Source organism: Manacus candei, unplaced genomic scaffold (genome assembly GCF_025592945.1).
Source record: "Manacus candei isolate 608988 ecotype Guabito, Panama unplaced genomic scaffold, ASM2559294v1 h1tg000075l, whole genome shotgun sequence".
NCBI classification, from domain to species: domain Eukaryota; kingdom Metazoa; phylum Chordata; class Aves; order Passeriformes; family Pipridae; genus Manacus; species Manacus candei.
In genome coordinates, this window is record NW_026138123.1 from 219,933 (window position 1) to 238,127 (window position 18,195).

At 39.6% G+C, this 18,195-nt stretch overlaps 1 protein-coding gene across 4 annotated transcripts in view; it reads right to left on the minus strand.

Moving 5' to 3' along the window:
* ZBED1 (zinc finger BED-type containing 1) overlaps positions 1–18,195 on the minus strand; it is a 206,540-nt gene that overhangs the window by 108,127 nt on the left and 80,218 nt on the right. For all 4 annotated transcript variants that reach the window (XM_051809154.1, XM_051809152.1, XM_051809153.1 and 1 more), the window contains one exon: positions 5,761–5,829. In XM_051809154.1, the coding sequence (XP_051665114.1) occupies positions 5,761–5,829 (69 nt within the window). The remainder of the gene's footprint in view (positions 1–5,760; positions 5,830–18,195) is intronic.

The following is an 18,195-nucleotide window of genomic DNA, read 5'->3' on the forward strand; positions in this document are numbered from 1 at the left end:
TTCTCTGTTGTTTTATACGTCTGTAAGAACCGTGGGGGAAAATTTTGTATTGTGTTGTACTGCAAGTCAAAAAGAGACCAAAAAAAAAACATAAGCAAGGAGACTTAATGAATTTAATCATGTTTTTGCCTCAAAATATTATGTAAAACAAACAGAAAAGCAGGACAAGTGATTCAGAAACTTTTCACCTAAATTATTTTATCAGAGGGCTCTGGAGATACCTTTCTGCGGATTAAGATCTTCCCTGCTTAATATGGAGCAAAAAGTCACTAGCTTTACTGGATATGGGACATAAGTGCTATGAGCAAGAGAATTTGTATCAGCCCCTGCATTACTTTCTTGGACTCTAGTGAAGGGTCTTCTACTCCTTGTGCATGTGGAGAATCCAATCACAAACCGAGATTAAGTTTATTAAGTAATATTTTCATATGGCTTGAATATACTTGATATAACCTTAGATGAGGCTTTGCAAGGGAAGGAAAAAAAAAGATGAGGCTTTGCAAGGGAAGGAAGAAAATCTTAATGTTTAGGCAAGGCTCTTACACCTGTCATCAAGTGACAAAGCAGAAAAACTCTGCAGTTCCACACTGAATCCTGCAAAGTGGCATACTGTCAGATTGAGGCTTCTTTACTCTTCATTCATATCACCACCCTGTCTTTCAGGATGTCTTCATGAGCCTGGCATTCAGCTGTACTCTTTCTGAGGACAGTCCTTGACCTGCCACAGCTAAGTACTGGAGATAATGCACCGGCATAAAAAAGGAAACCATGTAGATGGAAACTCTGCTGTTATTGCTAGGAAACTCTTTAAACCAATCCTACTGGTCTTTCAGCATCAGCAGTGGTAGACAAAGGATATTCCAATAGCAGGCTGTGGTAGAAAGGACAAAGTAGCCACATTATGTCTAGCCACAATCCCAGGATGTTAGACTTTTACAACTCAAAACTACACCATAAAAAGCAAATCTGACACAAGCAAGCATAAACCCACGCATGCTTATGCACACTTATAGAAGATATGTCTCAGCTACAAATATTTTATACTGTTTTTGACTCGTTAGATGACCATTTCCAAAATGATATCTTTGACATGCCATGTCAAAGAAGAAGTCCTGGGTGACACTTTTGCACATATTAACAAGGCATCGGTCTTTGCTGAACTGGCTTACACAGCCTGGCTCACACGCTGGGAATACCACCAACAAATCTAAAAGTTTGGGAATTTGGAAACTTTCAGCAGTTGACTTCCTGTAGCCTGCAGGGAAAGCTAGTCTGGTACAGAGCGGAAAAAGGCAGACTGTTCTGTTAAAACTGGTGCCTGACGTACAGCAAGCATTAGTGGAGAAACCACCTATCAGCTATTCTGTAATTACACTTGGTACATAGTGGCTAGATTAGTCCTTCTTCTGCCAGGTAAATTCTTCGATCTCAGATCTCTAAAACCAAGGAGAATCTCCTTGCTTATTAACAGATTATACTACAAAAGGGAGCAAGAGACCTTGTCATCTCCTTATTCCCTGGCTGAGCCACATGTAGCACAAATATCCAAGAGAAAGCTCTGCGAAAAAGCCAGGCTTGTTAAAAGCATGCGAATTGCTTTTAAGGCAATTCATCCCACTGCTTGGCCCATGCTGTCTTGATGTGAGTCAGACTGTAAATGACACAATTTGGTTGCCACCATGCTAAACTCTGCATTCCTCTGACTCTGAGGGAGAAAGTCTTCTTCCTTTCTCACCTGACTTCAAATGGAAGTCTCATGAATGCCATGGATTTAGTCCGTAGTTTTATAATTGTGGTTTTATTTGAATTGCCAGAAAAATGTTAGGTGAGATTAAACTCAGGCTTCTCCTTTTGAAGAGGTCTATGCTTAATATGACTTTTACACCCTCTTTTCTCACTAACTTAATTTTTTTCTCCTTTGAGTCTAGTCACTGCAGTTGTGAGAGCCTTCCATTGGTACTGTGCTAAATGATATTTATGCATAAAGTTTTTCTAATTGCTGATTCCATTGGCATTCATAAACCTATGCTGGAATGAATGAAGCTCTCATTCATGTTTATATATTAGTTTCCAACATTTGTATGTTTGTAATCATCAGGCTACAACCAGCTTTCATTTGCAGAGACATAAAATGAAGCTAACTGAGTCAGGAGATATGCTCTATTATGTAAATGGAAAGATTCTTTTCTAGTATCGAGAGTTGAGTTTGCCACAGAAACCTCCCATTTCTGCAACTCAATGAAGTTTGTTCACGACGGGTAACTGTGGTTATGGTTACATTTATAAGCGGTTTGGATCAATAGAAGCCCATCTCGAGAGCTTATTTTGTGCTCAGGACCTGACAAAGGCACTGCTACAGGTTCATGGAATGCTTAGTTCAGCTAAGCTCTGTTTGCCCCACGCACCAATGCTCTGTTACTGCTGCAGCTCACCTCCCAGGCTAGTTCTGTCCAAAGGGAATCCAGGTCAGGACCCGCAGTGCCCTTCCTGATGTGAACCTGTGCTCAGCAAGCGGGCAACAGCTGAGGGTTGCCAGAAAAGCACTCTCCTGATCTAACTAACGAACACACTAACAAAGACACACCCTATGTGCAAATTACAGAGACTTATCCAATTAGAATATCTCTGTGGCAATCCTTAGCCATCAACGATTTTCCCAGCCATATAATTGCTAGTATTAACAACACAGGTTCCCAATTTAACAAATGGAAGCAAGACAAATGCCAACCTCATCCTGGCTTCTTCCAGCTTTATGATTCACAGTGTAGTAAGCTGTTGCCCTTGGTCTTTTGGAAATAGTGCCCATGTGAGAATTTTAATGACAATGCAGTACTGCTTCTGGTCTGTTCTGGATATCTGAGGGGTTTGATTTCTTTATCATGGAGGAGAATCTGATGGTCAAGCAAACTGGGTCTATTCTGCCCCAGGGACCTGTAGCTTATTCACCTCCACTCGATGGCCTGTGTACTTCCTCACTCTTAATGCTTAGCAATAGATTACCTGGCACAGAGACCCAAAATCAAGGAGAACACCTAAACAGTCTGGAATCAGCAGGGAGAGGAACCAAGGAGGTTTCTGGTGTAGCACCATGGGAGAGGATGGGTGGTAGGAAGAGGTGATATGACATATTGCTTAGATTTTCTGTGTCCTTTAGCATCACTGCCTTGTAGGTGAATGGCCACAACTGCTTTCCTCTCCAGTAAGCTACCATATTTTGGCACTGGCTCTGATTTCAATGCCTCCAGCATGGGAAACCAGACTTCCTGCCTGCCTGTATTCAGAAACTTTGTTAGTCCTTTTCTCAGGTCTTGCCACGCTTCTACAAAAAAAAAAAAATCACCAGTATGCATGGCCTTTTTATTACTATCCTTTATCCTTCTCTGAAACTGTCAGCAAATTATTGCTCATACGTTGCTTCATAGGAATTACTTATGCATATGCTTTGAATCTCACTTGTCCCTGAAGTAAGTGTAGATTACGTTAAGTAAAACTACTTACCCGTAGATATCAGACAGAGCCCCAGACAGACAGTGGGCCAAGACATAGAAGGATGATAGTGGCTTAAAAACACTATAATTACTTGCATTCAATAAGCATGGCATTTTCCCAGAGCTGTCTCTGTGGATGTTTGTGCTATGTATGGCTCAGCAAGGTAACAAGGAGAGGACAAGGTCTCTTGCTCCCTTCTGCTGTCTAACCTGCTTAAAAGCAAGATTTTCACTGTTCTCAGAGATCTGAGATCTGGATAACAAACTGACTATCCACTCCCGTTTTTTGTCCATAATAAAAAAACAGCTATATTGTCTCAATTCTTGACCATGCTGTCTGCCCCACAATACTGTTTTGAGTAGTTCTCCTTCAAGAATCTGATATTCCAGATGGGAACAGTTTCTGTAAAGCAGTGTTTTTCACAAAGGCCATGAAAAAAGCTCCAAAAAAAGCATGGGAAAGGGGTCAAGATAACTGATAATGTTGTTATGCAGTGACTAAACAGATCTTGAACTGTAGTTTTTGAAAAGGTGATTTGTTTGCACTGCCCAGTCTTGGTCACGGTATCTGCACACACTTCCTATTAATAAGTAAAGTGCAAATTCATTGATAAACAGTAAAAGAAGAGTGGCACTCAGTCTCGCACAAGTCTTTTGTACAGTATATTGCACTTGTAAATATACAATCAGCGACAAATTCTGAAAAGACAGTACTCTTCCAGGGATTTTTTTAAGCCAAATCTACCAGGACCTGAGATTACTAAAGCATCAGTGATAATAATTACAATGAGGAACTTCAGTTGACTTCAGACACACTTTCAGCTTCCTCAGACTGCCATCTGTAACTTAACACTTTATAACTGAGGGCTATAGCTGACTTTAGTCAGAAAAATCAAGAAAGATTAGGGCACTAAAAAAGCCTGTGATCACACAGATGTGAGAAAATAAGACAGACTCTGGTTTATTCGGCTTTATGCAAGTCACGTGATGTAATTAATTTCAACTGCTTTTGGTTGAAACAGAAACTTCCAGTAAAAGATTTTAATGATGTAATAATTACCTTTTTCCTTTCATGATCCTTCTAACTATGCCTTAATTTATGATGCCTTTAACTAGCATACATGCATCCTGGGGCTATGATGGATGCACACTTATTTAAGCCAAAAGATAAATCTTAATGAAAGGGATTTTTAACACAATAATTAACATGTTTTTTGATCATCATAACAGTAATTATTAGAGACACAAAAATAAAATCAGATCTCAGAAGAAACCGTGAAGATCCTAAATAGGGTGGACTAGCAACACTGCCCTATTATTTTGCCAAGAAATGATACATCAAAGTGGCAGGAGTGAATCATCATACACTACTGGGAACTACACCCAGAGAAACCATGAGACAAAAATATGAGATGCACTAACCTCCACCGTAAATTGCAAATTATAATCACACAGCAGATAGTGTGCAACATGCTTTTTCTCATAGTTACCAACCTATGCTCTCCTTATGCCTCCACAAACATGATAGCTCATCAGATAAAGAAAACAACGGAAGAACCACAAAAGCGTAGGCATTTTGGCTTGATATGAAAGGTCCATTTATTTTAAGAAAATGTTTTTACTCTGAAGGATTATAAGCTCTGAACATGTGTCAAATAACCCAGTCGAGCAGCCTTGTTCTTTACAAACGTATTACCTCCTAAAACCCCACTTTTTAGTGGGATTATATACACCTGATGGGAGGCAAAACCAACAATGAAAGGAGCATACACACTCTTACCTGCTGTCATTCTCCCCTTAGCAAATATTACTAGCACTCAGAATTTTGCTCAGCTATGAAATCATTTTGCCCATATACACGCGCAGGCAGACTGTAACTTGCAGGCAGCCCTTTTGCAATGACAAACAGTAAAGATGTCAAACAAAGCTGAAAACGCTTTTTAAAGAATATGCTATTGATTTTACCCCTGAGTCAGATTTACTTTAGGAATTAGATTCATAGAATCACAGAATGGGTTGGGTACAAAGGGACCTTAAAAACCATCTGCTGTCGTGGGCAGGGACACCTACCACTAGATCAGGTTGGCCAGAGCTGCACCCAGCCTGGCACTGAACACTTCCAGGGATGGGGCATCCACAACTTCTCTGGGCAACCTGTTCCAGTGCCCCAAATAAAAAAAGTTTAACAGTACACATGGAAACCTCATTTAAAAGGAGATAGCAAAAAGAGAGGAATAAAGAGCTCCTTAAAGAAAAGGATATAGTATGGTACCTTTTCCAGTCAAAGTTTCTTCTTTTATTTTCCTCACCGCTTTTTGGCCCGCGCTTTCACTGTTTCCAGCTGTGAAAATACAGAAAATAGAAAATTAGCAATGCAATCAACTTAAAAGTGTGAATATAAGCATGCCACTGTGAAGTGCTAACCGCAGGGTAAAACCAGCATGAAGTTTTAGGTGAAAAGGTGTGCTTCGTAACTGTCAGGCAGCAGAGGTTTTCGAAGAGGGCTATACAAATGCATTGCTGTTCATACGAATTCTGCCTGTTTATCTCATTTATTCATATAAAATAGGACCATCTGCTGGCTGGATCAGCAGATTTGAGATGTAAGTCTCTGAGCCAAGTGAATTGTATCCCATTCAGATTCTACAAAAGCTTCAAGTGTCCTGTCCTCTCTGTCACAGTGTCACAGAATAAGATGAAATTGAAAGGGCCCTCAGGAGGTCATTTGGTTCAACCTCTTGTTCACATTAGCATGTACATGCTTGTATTTACTCTAAGATGTTAGAAAATACTTTACAGTGCTATTAAACTGATTCATGTCATCTCACAGAGAATGTGTTAAAAAAGTGGGAGTAAGCCCTTTGAGACAGAGCATGTGTCATCCATCACCTGCACTAGCTGAAGGCTCAGAGCACTGAATGGAGATTTTAGGGAACTCCCAACCACTTTGAGGAGCTAATGCACCCTTTTGAGGATGGAGTTTTAGCTGTGCTTCTGCAGTAAAAAACAAGGATTTCAAACACATCTCTTTTTTCACGATATACAGGAAAAACCAGTATTTACATAAATTTAGGTAAAATAAATACATTTAGCATTCCAGACACTGGAGAGAAAATAATTCTCACATAAAATCTAGAGTTATACACTTTACAACTGTTCTCTATAAGTTCCATTAACTATGGGGTTGTATTATTCAGACTGACCAAGAAAGAAAGAAAGAAAAAAAGAAAACAAAGCAGATATTTGCAGTATTTTCTTCTTGCTGATTTTTTACCTTTAAAACCATCCAGCCTCGTACAAAAGAAAAAAAATCAGTTTGATGTTAATTTCCAGACATAGATGCAGCATCAACAGACAAACCCTCCAGTGAAACTGCCATTTCTGGGGAAATCTGTGCACAGGCTTTATGGGCAAGAGATTAATTTTCCTCACTGTTCCACCTCAAGAAGGGTACTAGAGTAGGATTTCAGTGTTTTACTATGATGGATAGAGCCATAACAGAGATAAAAATACTTTTGTACCAATTCTGTGAAGGTTTTATTTGATTCCTCTTTCATTTGGCACCCCTCAAGCAGAGATCAAGCTTATTAAAGCCTCCAGTGTCTTGATTTAACTCTCAGTGTGTTCATTTAATTTGTTCTTTTAAAAGAGCTTGTGTTCACAACAAATTTTAATTTGCTTTATTTTGCTGTTATATAAATGGTTATTCATTAAAGCTCAGCGTCTTCCAAATGAGCTCATTTTATTCATATTTGCATATTTTTCACCCTAGACCACTGGGGAAAAAAAAATTATTTTGCTAAACAGTCACTTCAGATGTCTGTTTCCAGCCTGATACAACAGAGAGTTTGAAAACCAGATACTGAAGGCTGGAGTATCACAAAATTGAAATAGCCTCAGTGAAAACTGCCACTTTAATGGAGGCTTTTGAAATCCTTCTTTCAAATAAAATGCTGTAAGAACAAATAAAGACACTGTAAAAATGACCAAAATCCTTACAAAAAGTTCAAAGACACATATATCAGAAAGATACCATAAAACTGCTTCTGAGAGTTAGGTTAAGGAAAGCAGCACTCCCTTGCTGCAGATGGGTGGGAGAGGAAAGGAACACTGCACTGTCACAGTTTCCCTTCTAGCATGTCCTTCTGGGATCCTCTGTGCAAAGTGAGTGGTAGGCGTGAAAAAGATCAACCTCCTTTTAAGTGCTACATTAATTATTCAAAATTTAAAAAGAAAAAGTCACCAAGCTAAAACAAACAGTTTCAGGTTGGGAAAAGTCAAAACTAATTTGCGTCTTCAAGATGGAGTTGGGTCACTAAAGAGCACAACTTTCAAGTGCACTGAACAGGTGTACAGCACCCTAAACAAAGGAGGAGGATGGTTTACTATATAAGGATCAAATTCTCACCACTGTCAGCTAGACTAGATCCTTAGTAGAATATTTGTAGTGATTCTTTAAAAAACTTTGTGATATATAAAATAATCCTCTGTCTGAACTTTTTTCAATGAGTCACCATAATTTTCATACGGTCCACATACCAGAATTTATCCATTTTAAGCAGTAAAGCATCTGTAGCATAAGATCTGCCTACTCTGAATTCAAGTGGTTTGTAGGAAAGGGTAAGAAAGGGAAGACAGATCATGTTTTTTATGCAGTGAGGGAATCTTAACAAAAGCTTTGAGAAAAAGGCATTCATTGTTTTGGGAGGTTAGATCATCAAAGTACCCAAAACTGTAAAAACCTTTCTTTTCATGCTGATTTAAAGTGTCTGTTGGGAGCTCAAAATAGATATAGTTGTCTCAAGAACTGTTTATGCAAGCTGTTCAGAGCCCTATCTGATGTTTTTCTTGCCCTTAGCCCCCACAGAATAATGAAAAATTTAGGTGAGGCTGATTCAATAACAATGCTGACTACAAGTAATTCTGAAAATAAAACTAATAACATAAACATAAATTTATTTTAAATGGATGCATCTGTATAAAATCAGATGTTATTTCAGTGACTTACAAAATTCTAATTCTCAGTAAAATACTGAAACTTGTGCTTGGGAAAAAAAGGTAAATATATTTAAATACAGCTTTTAGTCAAAAAAATTTACTCATCAATATTCACTTACACAAACACCACAAGTCAAAGCACACTGATATAAAGCCACCAGTGAAGTACATAGAAAAATTCTGATCAGCAGCAATAGGCTCTGGATCTTATCCTAAATGTCAGCCTCTGTCATCTTAATCACTTAAGTAGATCCTAACTCTGAAAGTTATTTCAGGGATTTCAACAGAATTATCACAGAGATTGCTAAGTCTGAATAAGGCTGGAAAAAGCACAGCCCATAAAAAACCCAGCATGGGCTAAAAACACATTATAGCTAGTTAAGGGGTTCTGATACATCTATATGTATTCTTTATATAATATTTTTAATTTTTTTGAATGTGAATATTTCTCCAAAAGAGTAATTGCTACTCACACCCTGAATTTATGTACAAAATTGATCCTGATTAAAAAAAGCAAGATTCTTTCCAATTGGTGTTTTGCAAAACTAGGAATTTGAAATATTGACTTTCAAGGGAATGTACTGCAAGGCATTATAAAGAAATTTAAAATGGTCTATGATCAACGATAGAGCCTGTAAAGCTTACAGTTGCCTGGAGAGAATAAACCCGCAAATTTAAAAAGCCCTCACTTACCTAAGCTGTCAGGGGAAAAATTTCCTGACTTTCAGTAAGATAGCACAAACCAAAGACAAATAAAAACGTTTTGAGATGAACAACTAGAAGACGCAAACCAACCAGCATGCAGTGGTCCAGAGAAAGACCCGACCACTCCCCCTTGAAGCCTGAGAGCTGCCCTGTGCACCAAGACACCCCTCAGCCTGCTAAACCCACTGCAGTGAACCCGGGGAGGGGAGGCAGGGGTGAGTCTCCCAGCTCTTCCAAACACTTCAGCTGCTGGCAAGTGCGATCCCCTCATTCACCAGTGCCTGGGGAACCGGAGATAAACACCCATCCCCTGACTTATGTAGCCATAATTATGTATCAGTTAATCCCTGAAACAAAGCAAACAGGGTTTGCAGCATGGCCCATGGCCCTCCCCACTGCTGACTGAAGTAAACAAAATTTAGAAGTAGTGCCCATAAACTCTAATGTATGTGTGCATTACCAGGAAAAGCTTGGTGGTACAGTAATAACTTCCATATAAGTGTATCCTGTCTGATTAAGGAGTTGCAATGGGTGATGGTTAGGTGTCTTTGTGCCACAGAATATAAAAAAGTTTCCAAATGAAAATTTGAATTAAGGTGCCTGAGAGTAGCATAATCCTCATGATCGAAGGGGAGCTGATTTCACTGGAGCGTGAGCCCAAACACAGGGCTTGTGAGGGCACCCAATGCCTCAAGAGAAAAACAAAATCCTATCAGCTGGTGTTAGGACGATTACAATTTTATGAGTGTGCACAACAAATAGCACATGCCTAAGAGAGAGGAATGACTGCCCCCAAAAAACCTCTGAGGATGAGAAATTTGAACTCATTACAATATGAGCAGGTTTTAAAACAAATTTATAACATCTTCAATAAAAAGGAATGCAGATCTTGTGTCTCACCTGTAAAATGTTTAAGGCATGAATTTCAATAAAGCTAGGTATAAGGATGTGACCAGGTATTAAAAAAGAATTAAGAAAATGATACAAAGCTTCCTTATGTCTAGATACCATACATCTTTTGTCATCCAGTTCATCATACAGCAGTCACAATTAAATACATGCCTTTTTGATATGGAAGATGAAAATATTGTTGTAAGTGTTCCTTTGAGAAAAGAAGTAAAACTGAGCAAGGGAGAGAATGTCAGTTTGCAACAAGAAAAGAAATCCTCATTCTTGCCCTAGGTTTCTGCAACCCACCTGTTCCCACAAGACATTAAGAGTGACTCTGTTTATCAAACCAAAAGTACATCTAAACAAGTGCCCTGTTTCCAACAATAATCTAAAGCAGGTGCCTAAGGAAGAGGTATAAGTGAGAGCATTAAGTCTAGGAGTGGTATTTTCCAATACATCCTCCCAGAAGCAAGAAGTTTCAGAGATTTCCTGACTCAAAGATTGCACGCAGTCTCTCGAACCAAATTGCACTTTCAATTCATTCAAGTGTTTGGCTGCCAAAGGGTTCTGGGACAACAGGCTCTGTTATTTCATGACACACTTAATTACATTCAAAAGGTTGTACTTCAGTAGTTTGTTTGTTGTTGGGGTTTTTTTATTTTGTTGGATGTTCTCTACTTTGTGCATAATAAGACAAGGAATGACCACTTCTCATTTATTTTCTATACCATTCATCATTGTATGATACTACACCTCAGTCATCCGTTGGGAAGCAGAAGAACTTTTGTTCTGTGCCCCACCTTGTACAAAGCTATCACATACTCCTCACCATCACTCTTTAGGTTTTTTTTCCAGTTCAACCAGACTTCTTTTGAGTATGTACAACAGGATGAACCAATGGTTTCTACAGAAGAAGAGGGACGCTTCATGTTCTGTTTTCATCTTCTTTCCTGCTAAGCAATACAGTTTTATTTGCCTTTATGACTGTCATTAAATGTCGATGATGTTATGCAGAGAGCTTTCAACAGTAAATCACAATATTTATTTAACTTTTTGGGTGTTGTAGTTAATTTAGACCCTATTCTTATAAATACATAGGTGTGGCTGTTTTTCCTCATATGCAGTATTTGCATTTACTAACACTCTGTATTTATCCATCCCTTCATAACCTGGTAATTCAGTATTGGGAGATTATTCCCCATTCTTCACAGTAGTTAAGATTTCATAAGGCATCTCTGGACATCATCCAGTTCTACCCCTGCTACAACTGGTGGCTCAGCACCATGTCCAGTCAGGTCTTGAGTATTTCCAGGGATGGAGACTCCACAACCTCTTTAAGCAGCCTGTGTCAGTGTTCGACCACCCTCAACATAAAAAATGAAAAAAGAAAGGAAAAAACAAGTGGTTTTTTCCCCTTTAAGTATTTATGCACATGGAAAATGTCCCCCTGAGCGTTCTCTCCTCTTCAGAGTAAAAATACAGCTCTCTCAGCATCTCCTTTTATGTCAGAAGCTCAAATCTCTTAATTATCAATAGTCAAATTCATTTGACTATCCTAAACACATTTACACAAAATGCATCATTTCACTGTTCACCCTGCATTCTGTATCTATCTTTTATAAATTTGCTGAACATATGTCTATGGGGCCAGGAGTATCTTTGCTCCAGTCTAAAGCTGACAAATAACTCCTCAATATTGTTTTCTGTCTCCTACTCCATTACTAATCTACAAAAGATCTTTCTCTTATCTCAAGACAAGCCAGGCACTTGAAAATCTTTTGGCACAAACCTTACCAAAAGTTTTTCAAAGCCAAGATTAAATTCATTCACACAGTTGTTGAATACTTCAAAGCATTTAATAAATGCTTAGTGAATAAATTAAGCAAATGTCTAGAAAAAATGCACAAACTCTTCCAAAATTCATCAATACATAATTTAACTCTTCATTTTTTTAAGTGCCTGACTTTTTTTTTCAATATAAAAAACATACTCACTAGACTATGCACAACGTCCTTCCCAAAACAGCCCAACGCTCATATTTGCCCACCTTACACTTCTTCTATTTCCAGGATGATTTAAGGTCCTATGCAGCAGATACTAGTCCAGAAATATTTTTATGGTTCTGAAGGATTTTGGTTTTAATCACAGTGGCTTGTTTTAGACTGTTTTAACTTCTTTTCTGATGGATAGTACTGTATTTATACTGAGTTTGTAATAATATCCATACTATTCATAAGCACTCTATCTTTTTAGCTGCCCATTTTACATGCTTCTTCCGTGACAGTGAAGAGATTGAAGACTTCAAGCCCATTTGGTTGCTCCTCATAAGGATGCTTTTCTATGCCTCTGATAAGTTTGTTTTCCTCTAAACCCTTTAAATTTTTATACTACCCACTTTGGAAGCCTAATAGTCTCCCTGTAATCCAGGTGGAAACCTGCTGAGCCACTTGGATCCTCACAAGTCTATGGGACCAGATGGGATCCACCCAAGGGTGATGAGGGAGCTGGCAGAAGAGCTCGCCAAGCCGCTCTCCATCATCTACCAACAGTCCTGGCTCACTGGGGAGGTCCCAGATGATTGGAAGTTGGTAAATGTCACGCCAATCCACAAAAAGGGCCAGAAGGAGGACCCGGGAAACTACAGGCCCGTCAGCCTGACCTCAGTGCCTGGCAAGGTTATGGAGCAGATCATCCTAAGTGCATCACAGAACACCTACAGGATGGACAAGGGATCAGACCAGAGCCAGCATGGGTTTAGGAGGGGCAGGTCCTGTCTGACCAGCCTGATCTCCGTTTATGATCAGGTGACCCACCTGATGGATGAGAGGAAGGCTGTGGATGTGATCTATCTGGACTTCAGCAAAGCCTTTGACACCATCTCCCACAGCAAATTCCTGAAAAAGCTGGCAGCCCACAGCTTGGACAGGGGTACTCTCTGCTGGATTAAGAACTGGCTGGATGACCAGGCCCAGAGAGTGGTGGTGAATGGTGCTGCATCCAGTTGGCGGTCGGTCACTAGTAGTGTCCCCCAGGGATCAGTGCTGGGCCCAGTCCTGTTTAATATCTTTATTGATGATCTGGATGAGGGGATTGAGTCCACCATCAGCAAATTTGCAGATGACACCAAATTGGTGAGGAGTGTTGATCTGCTGGAAGGCAGGAGGGCTCTTCAGAGGGACCTGGACAAGTTGGAGAGATGGGTTGGTTCCAACGGGATGAAGTTCAACAAGGCCAAGTGCCGGGTCCTGCACTTTGGCCACAACAACCCCCTGCAGCACTACAGGCTGGGCACAGAGTGGCTGGAGAGCAGCCAGGCAGAAAGGGACCTGGGAGTTTGGATTGACAGGAAGCTGAACATGAGCCAACAGTGTGCCCAGGTGGCCAAGAAGGCCAATGGCATCCTGGCCTGGATCAGGAACAGTGTGGCCAACAGGACCAGGGAAGTGATTCTTCCCCTGTACTCGGTGCTGGTGAGGCCACACCTGGAGTACTGTGTCCAGGTCCGGGCCCCTCAGTTCAGGAAGGATATTGAGGTGCTGGAGCAGGTCCAGAGAAGAGCAACGAGGCTGATGAAGGGACTGGAGCACAAGTCCTGTGAGGAGAGGCTGAGGGTGCTGGGGTTGTTTAGCCTGGAGAAGAGAAGGCTCAGGGGAGACTTCATCACTCTCTACAACTCCCTGAAAGGAGGCTGTAGCCAGGTGGGCCTTGGTCTCTTCTCCCAGGCAACCAGAAGCAGGATGAGAGGGCATGGTCTTAAGCTCTGTCAGGGGAGGTTTAGATTGGATATTAGGAAAAAAAATTTTTACTGAGAGACTAATCAGACATTGGAATGGTCTGCCCAGGGAGGTGTGAATTCACTGTCCCTGGAGGTTTTTAAGCTGAGACTGGATGTGGCACTTAGTGCCATGGTTTGGTAACCACGGCAGTGTTGGATCAAGGGTTGAACTTGATGATCTCTAAGGTCCTTTCCAACCCGACTGATTCTATGATTCTATGAAATAGGCAGAACAGAACCCAACATAGTATTTAAGGTCCTCGCCCACAAAGGATTCATAGAGTTGAATTAACTCATGTTGTCTGTTTTGTTTGTTCATTATATAACAATTTCTAATACTTATTTTGGTTTTTACAAGCTACTGAGCACTGAGTTTCACAGAACGATCTATTGTGACCCCAGGATCTATGTCCAAAGTGATGATGGTCAATACGGAATCCATAATTTCTTTTTCTGAATTTTTTTTCCCCACGTCCATCACTCCACATTGATCTACACTGAACTGCACATGCCTTTTAAGACTCAGCTTCTTATGGTCTTCCTGTAATTCCTCACACATCCCTGGTCTTTATTACCCTGAATAATTTAATACAGTTTGAAGTACTTGTCACTTCACTATTTGCTCCTCCTCTAAAATTACGTGTTAAAAGCATGGGTTCTAACACATATCTCTGCTGAACTCCAAGGATAACACCCTCTCTACCAAGAAAATAAACATTTATGTCTGTGTTCTGTCTTAACATGCAAAGTTATTGTATGAATGTAATGGCATTTGTACTTATCTTTTGGGCTGTGTAGTATCCTGAAAAGCCTTGAGAATTTTGCTTTAAGGTTTCTAGAAATCCAAACAAACCATATCAAGCCAAATCTCTCTCATTTTCCTGATGGTTGAGCTCAGTAAATCAAAGTATTTTACTATATAATACACCTCTACAGTTGATTGAGTTCTACTTCAGATTACTTCCCAAAAGAGATTTCTTATGCTCTGTCTTTTCAGATGTTTGTCACTATTTTAATAATAGTTTCAAATGTCCCAAGGAATGCTGCAATGAATTAGTTCATAAATAATCAGCCTTAAACCACTGCCAGTTATTTAAAGGAAAAATTCTTTTTAAAGCAAGGACATGATGGTCTTCAAAGAGAAATTAGGAACTAAAGTGTTTGACAAAATTCTTATGTATTTGAAAGACTGTGTGTGGCTGTGTGCACATGTATAGTGAATAAATAACAGACAGTATTGTAAGTACGGTTTTTCATAACCCTGATTACAGTGTACTGATATGCTAAAACCTGAACTGAATGACAATTATAAAGCAATCTGCATACATTTTCTTAGTGCTCATACCAGAAAAAAGAAATCATCACCCACTTTTAATATGCTGGTAACATTTTGATACTTCCTGACTAACTCTAGAACTCATCCAGGGCTAACAAAACCTGGCTAAAATTAGGAAGATAAATACTTTTCTAGAAAAAATGATAACTCAAGCATCTCATAGATCTATGTATAGTAAGGAAAGACTATTAAAGTAACCCATAGAAATTTTCAGTAATTGAAATTAAATCAAACTGTCTTTGAAAATGAACAACTGCACCATCTTGATAGGATTTAATTATCCCTGTAAAGTCACTTTGTAGTATTATACAATATAAGAATTGTCTGATTTATAGTGCAGAGAATACAGCTTGAAAATTGGAAACTAATGTGAATGAAAGAGGTGGCAGACCTATCTCTTGCTTGGCCTCCTGCAGGTCTTACAAACATCACATAGAAGTGCTGAGTCTGGTGATGGAACTACATTTATTTATGCCATAATTGTAGGGCTCAAATAAGTCACCAGAATACATATACATATACATAAATATAATGAGATTGCTTCCTTCAAAGTGTAAGCCTGTCTTAGAAAACTGCGACACTGATATACTTGGACACTAAATGTTGATAACACTGTCCTGAACCTGGTGTTTTATACCAAGCAGCATATGTGTAACATTGTCAAGCTGCACATCTTTTGATTTTCCTCTACCATTATCAGGAAGGATCATCAAAGCTTCTATATTAAATATTCTCATATTTTACAGCCTTCTTTTATTAATGTACTGAGGGGAAATAAAAAAAAAGAAAAATCAAACTGAAGCTCCCTTTTTCGAGTCAATGATTTTAACACGCACTCACAGAATCCTCATAAAATTAATAACCTGTGATAAAGGATGGAAGGAATAGGAAGAGTTTAATCAGTCTAAATACAGACTCACAAAACTGTGGCAGACACTGTGAACCACAGCTGAACCTACTGGGTTTTAATAATGAGGGTGGGGGAGGTCATAGAAATGTCTGGGATATCTTGATTTCCAATGTCCTTATTGTTAAGAGCATATTTATTTGTAAGTGCACACAAAACAACACCTTCAATATCAGTCACCACTCAACAGGCACCAAAAACGGTGTGGCATTTACCTTCTCTCTCTGAAAATGAAATTGCAACCTATCGAGTAGTAAACTACATAGGAGGGAGCAGAAGCTCCCTGTGTGGCTCGACTCTGAAGACTCACCACTGGCATCAGCTTTCCCTACTAGGGGTTCACTGTCTGCCATGAGATTTTCCTGAAGTAAAAGCCAGGCTGACTGTGAGTAATCATATTGCAGCCTGTCAAAAAATCTCAATGAAATTTATCAAAAAAATGTGCAGAAAATTACTTTCAACATTTCAGCATTCAGCTCAGCCTCTTTCCCAGAGGGAGGTTGAGGGCAGGGTAAGCAGCACCCACAGAGGGAACCCATTGGTGGGAGAAAGGAGTCTTGTGCACCAGCACTGGAACAGGAAAGGAATAAGGTGTAAAAGTGTGCAACTGCTTGCTGAAAAGGCTCTGAGTTAACACACTGCCTTTTCATACAGTCCCTATTCATGTTCCACAAGGTAACATGCTTTCTACTTATTTGTTTTCCTCATTCCATTGGTAGATTGGATTTAAAAGGAGGTTGCTTCAAATATTTACTCCTCTAAAATGTCAAACTGAGTCAAAATCACATCCATCACAAAGGGTGAATCATTTTTTCACATCAGACATTCAGGTTTGACTCATTTGCCTGCTGCAGGGGTATCATTTTTATTGCTAAAGTTCCTGTAATGGGAAAGAAGCATTCAGTGAATGAGCAAGATTGACTGTAAGCTACATGTGAGTCTTCCCTGAAAGAAGAATTCACATCTTTCTAACATAAGTTCATGTCTCTATACAAACATAGGGTGAAAACATTTCTACAGGAGAAAGCTTGAGCATACTTGCTGTCTTATTTGAGCCTCGCGTGGCCTGAAGCTGAATGTGCTAAAGCATGCCAGTGTGCCAGCAGGTGTTGTAAGCATACTCTGAACACTTGGGCCCAACAGTTAGGAACAAGGATGGAAGGTCATTGCATTTAATGTGCTTTTGAAACTGTTTTGATCTTGCAGCAGGAAAAAATCCTGGGACTATCCATTCTACTGACTGGGTTGCTTTGCTCTGAGAATTTCACAGGCAAAGAATATAGCTGTGACTCACAGGGCTTGGTGTTTAGGTCAGAGTTTGCCTGGAAGAAAAGAATCAGTTGGAAATCTTACTCATTAAATGCTTCCTATAATTAATTCGTAATGCAAATAGTAAGGTTGATACAACTGAAGAGTGAATGGAAGTGTATGTGTTTTTAAGTACCAGAAGAAAGAGCAAAGCAAAGTGTTAAAAGAATGCCCTTTGATGAAAAATAAAGGACATCTTTAGAGAACACTGTTCCTGTGTTGTTTATGTCAAGGCCACAGCACAGAAGACTTGCCACTCTTGATGTAGATGGCCATGCACCCTGCCACCAGGAGGATAACATCCAGGTTGCAGCATATCACCCATACCATTATTTTTCCTGTTAGCCCACACAAAAAATAGGCTGTAGACATAGCCTATATATTTCAGACAAAGAAAAACGTACTAAGAGCTGGTGAACAATATAAAAGATCCCAGAATCACAGAATGGTTGTGTTTGGAAGAGAGCTCTGTCCAATCTCCCTCCTAAAGCAGTTTCACCTAGAACAAGTTGCAGAGGGTCGCATTCAGATAAATTTTTAATATCTCCAGGGACAGATTCCACAACCTCTCTGGGCACATCTGACCATCTGAACCAAAGAGACAGGATAAGGACTTAGTAGCTGCCATACATTTTCCCGTACTCAGGTGATGCTCATCAGACCACATGAGCTCACACCACATCTTGATGCTTGTGAGAGTATGGGAGTAAGCGTGAGTGAATGAGATCTATGAGGGAGTGATTGTGAGTTGAAAAATTTCAGCTTATTTAGAGATTCTGTACCTAAA